At 43.0% G+C, this 18,334-nt stretch overlaps 1 protein-coding gene across 1 annotated transcript in view; it reads left to right on the plus strand.

Moving 5' to 3' along the window:
* LOC130281801 (cytochrome P450 26C1) overlaps window positions 1–14,078 on the plus strand; it is a 30,361-nt gene extending 16,283 nt beyond the window's left edge. Inside the window, exons 6-7 of the mRNA XM_056529429.1 lie at window positions 7,316–7,891; window positions 13,276–14,078. Coding sequence (XP_056385404.1) covers window positions 7,316–7,891; window positions 13,276–13,647 — 948 coding nt within the window. The 3' untranslated portion in view covers window positions 13,648–14,078. The remainder of the gene's footprint in view (window positions 1–7,315; window positions 7,892–13,275) is intronic.
* The last annotated feature ends 4,256 nt before the right edge of the window (window positions 14,079–18,334 follow it).

Genomic DNA, 18,334 nt, shown 5'->3' on the forward strand with positions numbered 1-18,334 from the left:
ACATAACCCTAAGATGTAAACCAGTCCCGGACCAATGAAACACAAACCAATCTATGCAGCAAATTCTAAAGATTGTACCAATAAGTAACACCTGGCAAATGTAAATATAATATATAAAACGCCTAGTAGCCTAACCAATGTCAGTGTAATGAAAAATATATGTGAATCTCAGTGCATATAAACCTGATCAATATAAGGTGCAAAAAACTAAATCTCAGTGCATATAATAAGTCTGACCAATGTAAAGTGCAATACTACGACCTGAGAAAAGTGCTGTATGTCCTTCAAGTCTGGCTGTCAGGCTCAGTGCTAAAGTGCTGCTACCGGGACTCCTCACATTCAAAGCAAGGAGAAGCTGACCCTACGCGTTCCGCCACCAGCTACGGAGGCTTCCTCAGGAGTAATGAAATACTCATCTTATCCGTCTTATATATACGACAGAATCATTAAAATTATAATCACCTGGAGTAATACCTGTGGACCGCATGTTGACTCGCATTCATTATGGAATATCAGCGAAAGCGAGGCTTGGCACGCTACAATGACTACCATAACATGGCCGAGATCAGGGATAGGAGCGAGGCTTGGTTTCCCAACCAATGTATGTGGAACCGAGGCTTGGTATGTAGTTCTATTAGCCCTCCATGGGACCGGGAACAAGGCTCGAAGAACACGAGCGCCCGGGGCAAGGCACCGTCCACAGCACATATCCGAAACGAGGCCCTGCACACACCGCGGACCAGAGCGAGGCTCAGACCGCAATGCAATACACGACCGCGCCCGGCATATTGCCCTGCCGGATCGGCGCCGCACCCCGCCCACCTGACACGGTACCCAGGGGAGGAGGGACTCTAAGTATATGCTTGTCCGGAAATGGGGCAAAATAAAGTAGGATAAGGACGGAAGTGGGGCCATCCAACAATACAAGGGCATAATAATAACTTAACTATCCACCCAAAAATATCAGTGAGATACAATCAAAGCAGGAGTGAGGGCAAATCTGGTACCAAACATTATTATATTCAATTTCAAATATGAATATAATAATGTTTGGTACCAGATTTGCCCTCACTCCTGCTTTGATTGTATCTCACTGATATTTTTGGGTGGATAGTTAAGTTATTATTATGCCCTTGTATTGTTGGATGGCCCCACTTCCGTCCTTATCCTACTTTATTTTGCCCCATTTCCGGACAAGCATATACTTAGAGTCCCTCCTCCCCTGGGTACCGTGTCAGGTGGGCGGGGTGCGGCGCCGATCCGGCAGGGCAATATGCCGGGTGCGGTCGTGTATTGCATTGCGGTCTGAGCCTCGCTCTGGTCCGTGGTGCGTGCAGGGCCTCGTTTCGGATATGTGCTGTGGGCGGTGCCTTGCCCCGGGCGCTCGTGTTCTTCGAGCCTTGTTCCCGGTCCCATGGAGGGCTAATAGAACTACATACCAAGCCTCGGTTCCACATACATTGGTTGGGAAACCAAGCCTCGCTCCTATCCCTGATCTCGGCCATGTTATGGTAGTCATTGTAGCGCGCCAAGCCTCGCTTTCGCTGATATTCCATAATGAATGCGAGTCAACATGCGGTCCACAGGTATTACTCCAGGTGATTATAATTTTAATGATTCTGTCGTATATATAAGACGAATAAGATGAGTATTTCATTACTCCTGAGGAAGCCTCCGTAGCTGGTGGCGGAACGCGTAGGGTCAGCTTCTCCTTGCTTTGAATGTGAGGAGTCCCGGTAGCAGCACTTTAGCACTGAGCCTGACAGCCAGACTTGAAGGACATACAGCACTTTTCTCAGGTCGTAGTATTGCACTTTACATTGGTCAGACTTATTATATGCACTGAGATTTAGTTTTTTGCACCTTATATTGATCAGGTTTATATGCACTGAGACTCACATATATTTTTCATTACACTGACATTGGTTAGGCTGCTAGGCGTTTTATATATTATATTTACATTTGCCAGGTGTTACTTATTGGTACAATCTTTAGAATTTGCTGCATAGATTGGTTTGTGTTTCATTGGTCCGGGACTGGTTTACATCTTAGGGTTATGTGTACCCACTGCAGGGTGGGCGTAGTAGGATTATATTCCTCCGCTTTTGGATTATGTGTTTTTAATTGTTTTTAATTGTATGTACTCATCTGTCTGTTTTGTGATAAATAAAGATTTATATATATTTTTTGGAACATATTGAATATTTGTGGTGTGCAATTTATATATGGCTGCTAGCTTTCTCTCTTCTTCTGTACAGGGATAGTAAACACAGTGATGTCACGGTACAGGGATAATACACACAGTGATGTCACAGTACAGGGATAGTAAATACAGTGATGTCACAGTACAGGGATAATAAACACAGTGATGTCACAGTACAGGCATAATACACAGTGATGTCACAGTACAGGAATTATACACACAGTGTGGTCACAGTACAGGGATAATACCCACAGTGATGTCAAAGTACATGGATAATAAACACAGTGGTGTCACAGTACAGGTATAATACACACAGTGATGTCACAGTATAGGAATTATACACACAGTGTGGTCACAGTACAGGGATAATACCCACAGTGATGTCACAGTACATGGATAATAAACACAGTGGTGTCACAGTACAGGGATAATACACACAGTGATGTCACAGTATAGGAATAATACACACAGTGATGTGACTGTACAGGGATAATACAAACAGTGATGTCACAATACAGGAATAATACACACAGTACTGTCACAGTACAGGATAATACACACAGTGATGTCACATTACAGGGATAATACACACAGTGGTGTCACAGTACAGGGATAATACACACAGTGATGTCATAGTACAGGGATAATAAACAAAGTGATGTCACAGTACAGGGATACTAAAACAGTGGTGCCACAGTACAGGGATAATACACAGTGATGTCACAGTACAGGGATCATATACAAAGTGATGTCACAGTACAGGGATAATACACGGTGATGTCACAGTACAGGAATAATACACACAGTTATGTCACAGTATAAGGATAACAAGCATGGTGATGTCACAAAACATGGATAATATACACAGTGATGTCACAGTACAGGGATAATACACACAGTGATGTCACAGTATAGGAATAATACACACAGTGACGTCACAGTACAGGGATAGTAAATACAGTGATGTCACAGTACAGGGATAATACACACAGTTGTGTCACAGTGCAGGATACAGCACTAACAAACAGCCCAAGGATGGTGTAGGGGTTAATATATACCATATAACCAAACCCTACACCTAGGAGTGACTCCGGGTGGAGGTGCAATACCCCATATGAAACACCCTCCCTTTAAAACTTAACTTTTATTATAGTGTTTGTAAATGAGACTCATGAAAACCTAATAGTTAAAAATACCAGCAGAAAATCGCCACACTATTATTTATATGTATGCTCTCACCAGAGAGCATGTAAATTCCCTGTTTCCCACTATTTAGTGGCTGTATTGCTGACTTTAAAAGCACATTAGCATAGCCTCCACTACATGTATCATGACAACAGTCTCGTTTTCAGGGGTGTCTGATCCTGTCACACAGTATAATACACACAGGATGATACACACAGTGATGTCACAGTACAGGGATAATACACACAGTGATGTCACAGTACAGGGATAATACACACAGTGATGCCACAGTACAGGGATAATACACACAGTGATGTCACGGTATAGGCATAATACACAGTTATGTCACAGTACAGGAATAATACACAGAGTGATGTCATAGTACAGGGATAATAAACACAGTGATGTCACAGTACAGGGATAATACACAGTGATGTCACAGTAGAGGAATAACACACACAGTGATGTCATAGTACAGGGATAATAAACACAGTGGTGTCACAGTACAGGAATAATACACACAGTGATGTCACAGTATAGGAATAATACACACAGTGATGTCACAGTACAGGAATAATATACACAGTGATGTCACAGTACATGATAATATACACAGTGATGTCAAAGTACAGGGATAATATACACAGTGATGTCACAGTACAGGGATAATAAACACAGTTATGTCACAGTACAGGGATAATAAACACAGTGATGTCACGGTACAGGCATAATACACAGTGACATCACAGTACAGGAATTATACACACAGTGTGGTCACAGTACCGGGATAATACCCACAGTGATGTCACAGTACAGGGATAATACACACAGTGATGTCACAGTATAGGAATAATACACACAGTGATGTGACTGTACAGGGATAGTAAACACAGTGATGTCACGGTACAGGGATAATACACACAGTGATGTCACAGTACAGGGATAGTAAATACAGTGATGTCACGGTACAGGGATAATACACACAGTGATGTCACAGTACAGGGATAGTAAATACAGTGATGTCACAGTACAGGGATAATAAACACAGTGATGTCACAGTACAGGCATAATACACAGTGATGTCACAGTACAGGAATTATACACACAGTGTGGTCACAGTACAGGGATAATACCCACACTGATGTCACAGTACATGGATAATAAACACAGTGGTGTCACAGTACAGGGATAATACTCACAGTGATGTCACAGTATAGGAATAATACACACAGTGATGTGACTGTACAGGGATAATACAAACAGTGATGTCACAATACAGGAATAATACACACAGTACTGTCCCAGTACAGGATAATACACACAGTGATGTCACATTAAAGGGATAATACACACAGTGGTGTCACAGTACAGGGATAATACACACAGTGATGTCATAGTACAGGGATAATAAACAAAGTGATGTCACAGTACAGGGATACTAAAAACAGTGGTGCCACAGTACAGGGATAATACACAGTGATGTCACAGTACAGGAATAATACACACAGTGATGTCACAGTACAGGGATCATATACAAAGTGATATGACAGTACAGGGATAATACACAGTGATGTCACAGTACAGGAATAATACACACAGTGATGTCACAGTTCATGGATAATATACACAGTGATGTCACAGTATAAGGATAACAAGCATGGTGATGTCACAGTACATGGATAATACACACAGTGATGTCCCAGTACAGGGATAGTAAATACAGTAATGTCACAGTACAGGGATAATAAACACAGTGATGTCACTGTACAGGCATAATACACAGTGATGTCACAGTACAGAAATTATACCCACAGTGATGTCACAGTACAGGGATAATACCCACAGTGATGTCACAGTACAGGGATAATAAACACAGTGGTGTCACAGTACAGGGATAATACACACAGTGATGTCACAGTATAGAAATAATACACACAGTGATGTGACTGTACAGGGATAGTAAACACAGTGATGTCACAGTACAGGGAGAATAAACACAGTGATGTCACAGTACAGGGATAATACAAACAGTGATGTCACAGTATAGGCATAATACACAGTTATGTCACAGTACAGGAATAATACACACAGTGATGTCACAGTAAAGGGATAATAAACACAGTGATGTCACAGTACAGGATAATACACAGTGTTGTCACAGTACAGGGATAATATACATAGTGATGTCACAATACAGGGATAATATACACAGTGATGTCACAGTACAGGGATAATACACAGTGATGTCACAGTACAGGGATAATATACATAGTGATGTCACAATACAGGGATAATATACACAGTGATGTCACAGTACAGGGATAATACACAGTGATGTCACAGTACAGGGATAATACAAACAGTGATGTCACAGTATAGGGATAATACACAGTGATGTCACAGTACAGGGATAATACACAGTGATGTCACAGTACACGAATAATAAACACAGTGGTGTCACAGTACATGGATAATACACCCAGTGATGTCACAGTACAGGGATAATACACACAGTGATGTCACAGTAAAGGGATAATACACACAGTGATGTCACAGTACAGGGATAATACACACAGTGATGTCACGGTACAGGAATAATACACACAGTGATGTCACAGTAAAGGGATAATACACACAGTGATGTCACAGTACAGGAATAATACACACAGTGATGTCACAGTACAGGAATAATACACACAGTGATGTCACAGTACAGGGATAATACACACAGTGATGTCACAGTACAGGGATAATACACACAGTGATGTCACAGTACAGAGATAATACACATAGTGATGTTATAGTACAGGATAATAAACACAGTGATGTCATAGTACAGGATAATAAACACAGTGATGTCACCATACAGACATAATACACACAGTGAATTCACAGTACATGGATAATACACACAGTGGTGTCACAGTACAGGGATAATACACGCAGTGGTGTCACAGTACGGGATAATACACACAGTGATGTCACAGTACAGGTATAATGCACAGTTATGTCACCGTATAGGAAAAATACACACAGTGATGTCACAATACAGGGATAATATACACAGTGATGTCACAATACAGGGATAATATACACAGTGTTGTCACAGTACAGGGATAATACAAACAGTGATGTCACAGTACAGGGATAATACACAGTGATGTCACAGTACAGGGATAATAAACACAGTGATGTCACAGTACAGGGATAATAAACACAGTGATGTCACAGTAAAGGAATAATATACACAGTGATGTCACAGTACAGGGATAATACACACAGTGGTGTCACAGTACAGGGATAATACACACAGTGGTGTCACAGTACGGGATAATACACACAGTGATGTCACAGTACAGGAATAATAAACACAGTGATGTCACAGTACAGGGATAATAAACACAGTGATGTCACAGTACAGGGATAATACACACAGTGGTGTCACAGTACAGGGATAATATACACAGTGATGTCACAGTACAGGGATAATATACACAGTGATGTCACAGTACAGGGATAATACACACAGTAATGTAACAGTACAGGAAAAATACACACAGTTATGTCACAGTACAGGGATAATACACACAATGATATCACCATACAGAGGTAATAAGCCTAAAAGATAGCGCACACAGTAATGTCACCCTCTATAATTACTCTCTTGTACTTATTCTATAGTTGTATCCTCAAATGCCCGACACAAGTAACACATGGCTCCCTACTTTCATGTCATTCGGACCGTGATTGTCTGTCCTACAACAGTATTGTTTACCACTGACCATGGCACATAATGATCAATCTCCTGCCAAGTAGTGGTTGCTATTTAGTCCAGACTGTATTACTGTTATAAATATCTACCTATTATTATGAGTTTTATGGTTATCAATGCCTAGGATGATATAAGTTGTTCTTATCTCTACCCAGGAATCAGCCATAGAGCTTATGTTTGCTGCCTTCTTCACCACGGCTAGTGCCAGCACCTCACTCATACTTCTCCTACTTAAACACCCATCTACCATAAACAAACTCAGACAGGAACTGGCATCACACGGGTTAATAAAGCAATGCCAATGTCTCCATTCTTCAGACAACCCCAACAACAATGGCGCTGAAGAGCAATGTGTGATCGCAGGCTGCCATTCGTCTGCCCTCCTGGGCTCAGAAGGACACGTGAAACAGATATGGGAGCAGACAAAACTCATCTTAGCAGACAGGAACGAGAGAGAACACATTCTAAGAAGAAGGTCCCAAAATGGCTTGCGATGGGATCATCACTGCAACAATGAACTATACAAGCCGGACTGTAACCAGTTGGGTTCTACCGAGTGTCCAGAAGGAGAAGATGAGGGCTGGGCCTGTGAATGTAGATGTCAGCTGAACCTGAACTTGGAGAAGTTGAAGGGGCTTCACTATCTGGACTGTGTAGTGAAGGAAGTTCTGAGGCTGCTCCCACCGGTCTCTGGAGGCTACAGGACGGCTCTGCAGACCTTCGAGCTGGATGTGAGTGTGCACTTGTACTTTCCAGGGTACACCTCAGGGGAAATTAAAGGGGTACTCCAGTGCCACAGCGTTCGGAACATTTTGTTCTGAACGCTCGGTACGGGCTGCAGGGGTCGTGACAACATGGCACGCCCCCTCAATGCAAGTCTATGGGAGGGGGCGTGGCATTCGCCACGCCCCCTCCCATAGACTTGCATTGAGGGGGCGTAGCCGTGACATCACGAGCACCACACAAAATGTTCCAAACGCTAGGGCAGTGGAGTACCCGTTTAAGCACAAGCAGGTCCTCTATGTGGATGATCAGCGCCTTGTATTGTATGTGGCATGTTTGTATGAAACAGATATTCAGTATGGTTATGTAAGAGCGGGAACTGGTGCTCTATAAACATATAAGCTGATTCCTGTGTTAAAGTGCATTCTGCCCCTAGACATCTTATCCTTTGGATAGGGGACAAGATGTCTGATCGCGGGGGGCCCACCGCTGTAGACCCATGTGATCTTGGCTGCAGCACCCCAGACATCTGGTGCACGAACTTTGCTCCGTGCCAGATGACTGGCGATGTGGGGGTGGGGGAAGCTTGTGACGTCAAGCCCCGCTCGTGACGTCACACCCATGCCCCCTTAATGCAAGTCTATGGGATGACGGCCGTCACGCCCCATAGACTTGCATTGAGGGGGCGGGGCCGTGACGTCACGAGTGGGGCGAGGCTGTGACGTCATGAGCCTCCAGCGCTGCAAGTGGCACTCTAAACGAACGCCGGGTGCAGCATAGAGATTGCGGGGTGTCCCCAGCAGCGGGACCTTTGGATAGGGGATAAGATGTCTAGGGGCAGAGAACCCCTTTAAGGTTCCTATAGACACTTTCATATTATAGCCCATATAGGAGCAGTTTGCTTAATATCACAGTTTATTATGAGCTCAAACTAAGTAAAAAAATGTTAAATATCTCAAATATCCAGATATGCTATTAATTTCTGGTCGGTGGTGCGTCTGTTTGCCAAAGCTGCGGTGCTTGCATACACAGAGAAGCATAAGCCGACATTGAGCTGCAGTAACCCAGCATGGCCACTACACAATGTATGGAGCTGTCTCCTTTCGTATCTTTGTATGCAGGTGCTGTGGTCCTGGGAGACATTTAAATAACAGGGGAGTTGGGTGTTGGAACCAAAACGATCAGATATTGGTGGCCTATCCTTAGGATGGGCAATCCAGCAAAATGTCCAGAAAACCTGTTTAAACTAGCCGTATATATTAAGCATACTGTTTGTTGACCGAACATGCCAAATTTGGTGGGATCACTGGTTGATCATTTAATATGCATGGGGGCTTTCCAACTCTCCCCCAACATCTTGGGATCAGAGAATGGATGGATGTGTTTGATTGGGGGAGATAGCTATCAGCTGAAATAGTATTGACTTGACAGCTATCTTATGTGTATGGCCACCTAAATCTGGTCAGGATGGTGGTTAGTAACTAAAAAAAGAACTCGCCCAGACCTTCTTTGCCCCTGGACTGTCACCAGTATTATAGAGCTGAAGTCCCTGCCAGTCAACTAAGGAAGTTGTACTGATCCTCTTAAATAACTTCAATGTATCTGTGACAAATCCTTAACGGGGTACTCTGGAGGGAAAAAAAAGTTTTCAAATCAACTGGTGCCAGAAAGTTATAAATTACTTCTGTTTAAAAATCTTAATCCTTCCAGTGCTTATCAGCTGCTGTATACTACAGAGAAAGTTGTGTAATTCTTTCCAGTCTGATCACAGTGCTCTCTGCTGCCACCTCTGTCCATGTCAGGAACTGTCCTTTGCAGGAGAGGTTTGCTATGGGGATTTGCTTCTACTCTGAACAGTTCTTGACACAGACTGACGTAATCAGCAGAGAGCACTGTGGTCAGAATGGAAAGAACTACACAACTTCCTGTGGAGCATACAGCAGCTCATAAGAACTGGAAGGATTAAGCTTTTTAAATATACTTAAAGGGGTAGTCCAGTGGTGAACGACTTATCCCCTATCCTAAGGATAGGGGATAAGTTTGAGATCGCGGGGGGTCCGACCGCTGGGGCCTCCTGCGATCTCTCTGTACGGGGGCCAGGCTCTCCGGCCAGATAGCGGGTGTTGACCTCCGCACGAAGCGGCGGCCGACACAATACATCTCTATGGAACAGCCGGAGATTGCCGAAGGTAGCGCTTTGGCTCTGCCATAGAGTTGTATTTTAAGGGGCGTGTCGGCAGCCGCTTTGTGCGGAGGTCGACACGCCCCCTTCCCGCGGGCTGTCGGGGCTCCGTACAGGAGATCGCAGGGGGCCCCAGCGGTCGGACCCCCTGCGATCTCAAACTTATCCCCTATCCTTAGGATAGGGGATAAGTTGTTCACCACTGGGTCACCACTGGACTACTCCTTTAATTTACAAAACTTTTTGATTTGAAAAAATGTTTCTCCTCCGGAATACCCCTTTTAAGGGTTTGGTTCACACAAGTTGGATTTATTGCAGATCATTGAAATCAAATCAAACTTATAATTCAGGAGAACATTTGCCCCAAATCATGCTGATTTTGGTACAGATTTTGTTGTTGTAAAAAAAAAAAAGCTTCCTGTAGCTTTCCTGATCCCCCCCCCCCCGCTGGTCTCCGGTACAGCCTGAGATTGTCTGCAGTGGTCACATCTGACCATACATCATTGCGAGGGGTCAGGTGTACAGAGACCATGGAGGACTAGCCACAGGAGCTTATAGTGGGTGGAATATTACACTTCATGTCATTTTCTTTTTCTGGACTTGAAGGTCGGCAGGTTATCCACAGCAGAATCGCCTGGTTGTGGATTAAGGGGGAGATTTATCAAAACCTGTCTAGAAGAAAAGTTGCTGAGTTGCCCATAGCAACTAATCAGATTGCTTCTTTCATTTTTGAAAATAAAAGAAACAATCTGATTGGTTGCGATCTGATTGGTTGTGAATTGGATTCCGCACTTCCATTCACACTTCTGAATTTCCCTTGCGGAATTCAGCTAGCGGAAATTCTGCTGTGTGAATAGACCCTTAGGCTAGGTTCACACTGCAGAATATCTGGGCAGAATTTCTGCGGGAGATCGAGCCGGCGGCACTAGGACCACGCGGACTGCATTGCCGTCCCCATAGATGGCACTGCATTTCTGAGCAGATTTCCCAAAAGATCCATCCAGAAATGCATTGCCGTCTATGTGGACGGCAATGCAGTCCGCGAGGTCCTAGTGCCGCTGGCTCGATCTCCGGCAGAAATTCTGCACGGAGATTCCGTAGTGTGAACCCAGCCTTAGGGGGAGATTTATCAAAACAAAAATTTGCTGAGTTGCCCATAGCAACCAATCAGATCGCTTCTTTCATTTTTAACAAGGCCTCTGCAAAATGAAAGAAGCGATCTGATTGGTTGCTATGGGCAACTTATCCTCTGGACAGGTTTTGATAAATCTTCCCCTTAGTCTTTTCTATTGGCAGGCAGCAGATTTTAGTGCAGCTCAAAGTTCAATTTACACATGAAAAACTGTAGTATGTGGACAAGATTTCTTAAAATCTCACCCATTTTGCTGCTACTGAATTCACCTGCAGATTTTTTGTTCACAAATGTAGATGGGAAATCCCCTAGAAATGTATATACAAAGTATATGAAGAATACCTTGTTCTATCCCTCCCCACATATCATGCTGTATACAATGGTCCCTCAAGTTACAATAGTAATTGGTTCTGGGACGACCATTGTATGTTGAAACCATTGTATGTTGAGACCAGAACTCTATGGAAACCTGGAAATTGGTTCTGAAGCCACCAAAATGTCATCCAAAAATAGGAAAAAGTGAGGATTAAAGAAAAATAAGTAGCTAACTAATATAGATAAAGAAAATCCTTACATATAAAAGTAAGAAAGATCTGCTGGGGGCTGTAAATCACTGTCTGTGTCAGTGTTTCTCAAGCATGGAGCCTCCAGCTGTTGCAAAACTACAACTCCCAGCATGCCCTGACAGCCTTTGGCTGTCCGGGCATGCTGGGAGTTGCAGTTTTGCAACAGCTGGGGGCACCCTGCTTGGGAAACACTGGTCTATGTAGAGGACAGGAGCTTCTTCGGGGTCCTGTACAGTACACAGTGTCCTAAAAAAGTAATGGAGTCGCCCCCACCTGGTGTCCAAAGGAGCAGCTATCCCTGGTACAGGTAAAGAGTACAGAACATGTAATACCTCCCTGTACTGTAGGGGGCACTACCAGACACCAGTCAGTGCATACGCTTCAGTAATACAGGGGTTTTACCAGTGAAATGCCCATTTGGATTGGTCGGTTCTTCCAGCCATTGACACGTTTCACAGATCTGGACTGTCCATACATTGTATGTTGAGTCTGGTTTCAACTTACGATGGTCCAGAAAAGACAATTGTATGTTGAAACTATTGTATGTTGAGGCCATTGTAAGTTGAGGGATCACTGTACCAGTATTTCCCAACATGTGGCTCTCCAGCTGTTATTAAAATACAACTCCCATCATAGAATTACATAGACCATAGGCTGTCAGGTCATAATAAGAGTTGTAGTTTTACAAGAGCTATAGAGCTTCATTTTGGGGAACATTGCGTTATACCATCCTATCTCATATGATGTGGCATTTCCATTACTTTTGGAATTGCTAAACATACAGTGGCACAACCAAGAATCCAGCTGCACTGAATCTTAAGGAATGTCTTCATCACATGGGTGTTCCTTCATTGCCCCCTTTTGGTTACAAGGAGAATTGTCAATTCCTTGCAACCAGAAAGACTACTGTACTGTACACAGAATGTAAGAATGCATATAGGCCGACATTTATCATAGTCTTTAGACAGTTGTTTGTAGGTTTTTGTGGGTTTATTTGCGCCTTTTGGCTTACACATTTCTGCTGATTTTGAGTTGCAATCCACTGATTTTGACAATACACATGACACGGAAGGGTTTTATGAACTGCACCTTTTTTGTGAAAAAGATCAAAAAAGGCGCAAAGCCACTGAAAAGTCTGTAAAACGACACCAGCCCAGACTTAGCTTAGCTTTTTGGTGTATGTGAAGAGAGAAATTTCAGAAAATGCTCCTAATTTGGTGCTCCTACACATTATCAGCACACACAAGAAAAGTGTAGGAAAATGCTTCACTTACACCTACAATGATAAATGCTTCACTTACACCTACAATGATAAATGCTTCACTTACACCTACAATGATAAATGCTTCACTTACACCTACAATGATAAATGGCAGCCATAATACACATATATTTTATTACATTTTGTTTTACACATTGTTACTTTTTCTGTAATTATTGTATTTTTTATTTTATGCAATGTTTTTGTTTGTTTTAACTCTATGGATAATCCTAATCATTGTTTTCTTGCAGGGTTACCAAATCCCGAAAGGTTGGAGTGTCATGTACAGTATAAGAGATACCCATGAAACTGCAGCCATTTATCAGAATGCTGACTCTTTCGACCCTGATCGGTTCCTTACAGAAAGAGATGAAGGAAAAGCCAGCAGGTTCAATTACATCCCCTTCGGAGGCGGCGTTCGTAGCTGTATTGGCAAAGAACTCGCACAAATCATAATGAAGATTCTCGCCATAGAGCTTGTGGGCACTGCCAAATGGGAATTAGCTACACCAAGTTTTCCCAAAATGCAGACTGTCCCTATAGTGCACCCTGTAGACGGACTGCAGCTCTTCTTTCAGTTTTTAAGTTCCAGTGACAATGACACAGCGTCCGAGAAAGTATGATCTCTCCCCGATCCCCAACAACCATCAATGCTCCTAACACATACTAAATTATTTTGTTCTAGATTCCTGGCAGGGGGTCTGTACTATCTGTAATGTAGGTTAAAGAGATTTTATTATTTATAATGTAATATTTATATGTAATTAGCTATTAAAAGAGATGTGGGTGATGTTGAGCTGTACAGAGAAGAAACACATTACGGACATCTGAGTTCCGTGTATTTTGGCTTGAAAGATAAATAGGTAGCTTCATGCAGCACATCTAATATTAGTATTTTACAATTTGTATTGATCTTATAGAAGACCTCTCTGAACCCTACAGTTCCTCCATACGGGTCTATTCACATGGCAGAATTTCCACTAGCGGAATTACGCCTCAAATTTAAGCCCATAGACTTCTATGGGATTCTGCACTCCCATTCACACTTCTGAATTTCCGCTTGCGGAAATTCAGAAGTGTGAATGGGAGTGCGGAATCCCATAGAAGTCTATGGGCTTTAATTTTGGGCAGAATTCCACTAGCGGAAATTCTGCCATGTGAATAGACCCTAAGGCTAGGTTCACACTACAGAATTTCTGCCTGCAATTCCACTTTGAAATTGCAGGCAGAAATTCCGCTTACTAAAATGTATAGTATAGTGAATGGGTTCCGGTTCACAAATTCACACTTCGGAATTTGTGAAGCGGAATTTGTGAACGGAAAATCCACTTGAAAATTTCCGCCTGAAAAATGGCGTTGCTCATTCTTCAAGCAGAAATACTCGCGGAACACATTGCAGTCTATTGGAGGCTGCAGTGTCCACACGGTCCCAGCACCGACTGATTTAGTCGGTCCTGGCCGCACTCGGAATCTCTGGGCGGAAATTTTCTGCCCGGAGATCCGCAGTGTGAACCTAGCCTAAGCCCTAAGCAGTATTCTCAACCCAACAGGCAAAACAAAACATCTGGAAGACCTGCTCTGAGATCTGGTTGGTTCTATATTGGTTGAATATAAAGGCTGGAGATGGAGGGTGGTCGGTCACATCGACACCGACACATATTGAACCATTCCTGATTCATAGACTTGATGGTGCCAGTGGTGCTGCCAGCATTGCCGAGGGGTGACTCTTTTCCTTTTACAGGGGATACATTTTCACAAATTTTAGACAATCTAGACCAATGGAAGTTGCTAGAAGTGGTTTGTAGCTTAAAATGTAGCACAATTCTTGGACCAGGGGCTGTATAAGATTGTATACGTCATGGCTGCTTTTTTCCTGTGGTCCATGGGTTGTGTCTGCTATTACATTTTAAGCTGACCATATATATTAGCATAAAGTTGGCTAAACCTTATATTTTCGCAGGTCATGGTCAACCATCTAATATGTATGGGGGTCTCCTGACTCAAGACTGTCAGCAGATGTTCGGTAACAGAGAAGGGTCAGACATGTTGGATTTCAAGATGCCTAGTCCTTTTGTTCTTGGGGAGATAAGCCCCCCCCAAGACCCCCCGATCTCTGCATTCTATACAGCTTGGTTGAGCCTAGCATTATTTGTATGATGGATCGGGACACCGGGAGAGATAGCAGTCATCTGAACATGCATTCACCTGATCGCTATGTCATGTGTATCTCTCCCCTCTCCCCAGTGAAATCATGCGACCTTTATACTAATTCTTCCACTTGATGTATATAAATGATGTGCTTGCTGATAAGGGGCTTAGTGCATGCCCATATACCGTGCTACTTATGTGAATACTATTTTGTACATACTCCAAATGGTTCCTACAATGGTATCACATGAAATAACTTTGTATAAAAAAAGAAAATAATTGTAGTATGGCATGGAGATAAAGTACACTATACAACTGCATATTTTTATGGTACTGGATGACTTGCATGGCGCAAAAGTAGCAAATGTACTGCTGGCATGTTCGCTGACCATCAGTATCAGCAGGTAATAATCTAATATTGTATATATGATGACATGTCCTTAGTGTTCAGAACTACCTATAATTATAAATCATTCATTCCTATGTTACATGTCAATACATTGAAAAAGCCCCTAGATAACAGAAATGCTATCGTCTAGGAGCTGCCGGAGTGATGTCTGTCTAACGCTGCCCATAGACATTGGATAGAAGACAGACAATTGAGTAATATTCAGGAATTTGATGCATTTATCAGTTTTTGGCCAATAATGGACACATTTTCTTTCGTTGTAGTTGGCCAATACACTTTTAACATAGGGCACCTTAGGCCATGTTCACTGTGAAATTTCCATGTGGAATCCTGCAGGAGTCGCATTCATTTTAATGAGATTTTGCTGCACTGTGCACATGGACACTCTGCAACTTTTACGCTGTGTGAACATAGCCTTAAGGTAGCCATACATGGTCGATAGTTCTCTCTCCTTATCTCCCCAATTCACATGAACGCTTGGCTTAGATGAGCATTTATGTGTACAGACTCCTCTGGCAGTGGGGAATCTCATCAAGAACAAAAGACTCACCTAGTTGAAATTCTATATGCCCAATCCTTAAAACTTGGGATGCACCGAAAGGGAAATTTTGGGCCAAAACCGAAACCCAAAATTTAGGCTGTGCTTGGCCGAAAACCGAAACTGCATTGCCCAGCCCATTTTTTTTCAATATAGTTTTTGTAAAATTGTATTATCAGAATTTTTTAGTTACTGATGTACTTGAAGGTGACACCAGAACACATACGGAGGGCTATAGAAAGTACTGGCCGGGCTTGGAGCCACAGCACTGCCACTCACCATACAGTGACTCCAGGACACACTATAGGGGTACACACCTATCTGATTGGTTGCTATTGGCAACTACTCCATTTTTCCTCAGCACGTTCTGATAAATCTCCCCTTTATAACTTAAAAAAAAAATTATAAAATCAGTATGCTTGAAATGTTATCTTCTGACCCCTATAACTTTCTTATTTTTCCCATATATGCGGTTGTATAGGGGCTAATTTTTTGTGCTGTATTTTTTTGTGCTCTGTATTTTTTATCAGTACCATTTTTATTTTGATGGGGACTTTTTGGATTACTTTTTTTTTCTGCTACATTAAGTGAACAAAAATCAGCAATTCTGTCCGTTGGTATTTTTTTTTTTACATTTACGCCATTGACCGTGCGGTTTCATTAACATTATATTTCAATAGTTCGGATATTTATGCATGCGGCATTACCAAATATGTTTATTTTTGTCAACTTTATTTTATTTAGGGGGAGGGGCTTTTTTTTTTTTACATTTATTGCCTTTATTATTTTACAAATTTATTTTCACAATATTTTTGGGCCCCATAGCTCGTTTTCCCCTGTGTGCCTCCAGTTCTTGCAAAACTTCAACACCCAGCATGCCCAGACACCCAATGGCTGTAGGGCATGCTGGGAGTTGTAGTTTTGTAACAGCTGCAGGCACTCAGATGTAAGTTTTTTTTCTACTTCTAGACACTGCCCGCTGCACGGCTGCGCCGTATACGCATGGCGGTCAGCCGTGTAAGGGTTAAGTCACCTTCTTCCAGCGCTTGGCACTGCTGGGAGGAGTGACAGAGGGCCTGGACTGCACTGCACAAGACCTGGGGAAGGCTGGACTGTGCCGCACGAGACCAGGGGTGTGGGGGGGGGGGGCCTAAACCGAGCCGCACGAGACTGGGGGAAGGGGGGAGCCTGGACCGCGCTGCACGAGACCGGTGGAAGGGGTGGGGGGGGGAGCCTGGGCCGTGCCGCCCGAGACCAGGGGGTGCAGCGCCGATACTCACACCGGAGAGAGTGTAAGTTGAAAACCACGCCCCTATTATCGTCAGGAAATCCCCTTAGCCAAAAAGGCTGAAAGGGGCATTTTCTGCCGTTAATTTTTGTCGGACAAAATTTTGGTGCATCCCTACTTAAAACCCCAGCATCATCTTTTCAGGGAGAGTCAGGAGGCCTACATACACTTTACATGAAATTGGCCCATTCAGCAGACACATGTCTAATGTGTATGGGGCCTATAAATTGACATAATCAAAATATATATTTTAGTGTATCCTGGGTTTTATTAGCTTCATAACTGTTCTTTCATATTCCAAGTTGTCTATGAACTGGCCCACTGTTCTCTAATGTCTATGGCCAACAGAACAGACATGGTAAGGGAAAACCATAGGAATGACAATGCATGCCAACTATTGTGCCTTGAATTGCTGGAAATGCACTGATCTTCGATGAAAATAAAAGTTAAAGAGGTGTCTGCAGTGTGTGACTCTAGGTGCAGCATCATTTGTAAGCTATTCCGCAGATGCCTACTCCATGTTTATTGTGTATAGTCTGTATATCACCATAGGTGAATTTTTCTTATTTTCTATGCTGAAATTTGGGCAAGGAGCAGCCATGATGTCCAGGCTGGCTGGTGAGAATAAGTGATCTGTACAACCAGACTCATAAGGAGTATGCATGCTGCATGCCGGACTGTAGTAGATATGACCTGCCTGCAATTGTTTCCATGCAGCACTGTACATAATAAATGTATTCCATAGCAGTATGAGTCCTTATATGTCTGGATAGCCCTGGGGAACCTGATGATGATAAAGAAACATCTTACTATCTCCATTCTGCTGGAGAAGAGCAGGGGATGAAACTGGACAGAGTGGAGCATTTTCTGGAGAAAACGGAAGCGAGGAACAGAAATGCAACACCAGATGGACAAGGGTGGCACTGT

This window comes from Hyla sarda, chromosome 7, assembly GCF_029499605.1.
Source record: "Hyla sarda isolate aHylSar1 chromosome 7, aHylSar1.hap1, whole genome shotgun sequence".
Taxonomy (NCBI): domain Eukaryota; kingdom Metazoa; phylum Chordata; class Amphibia; order Anura; family Hylidae; genus Hyla; species Hyla sarda.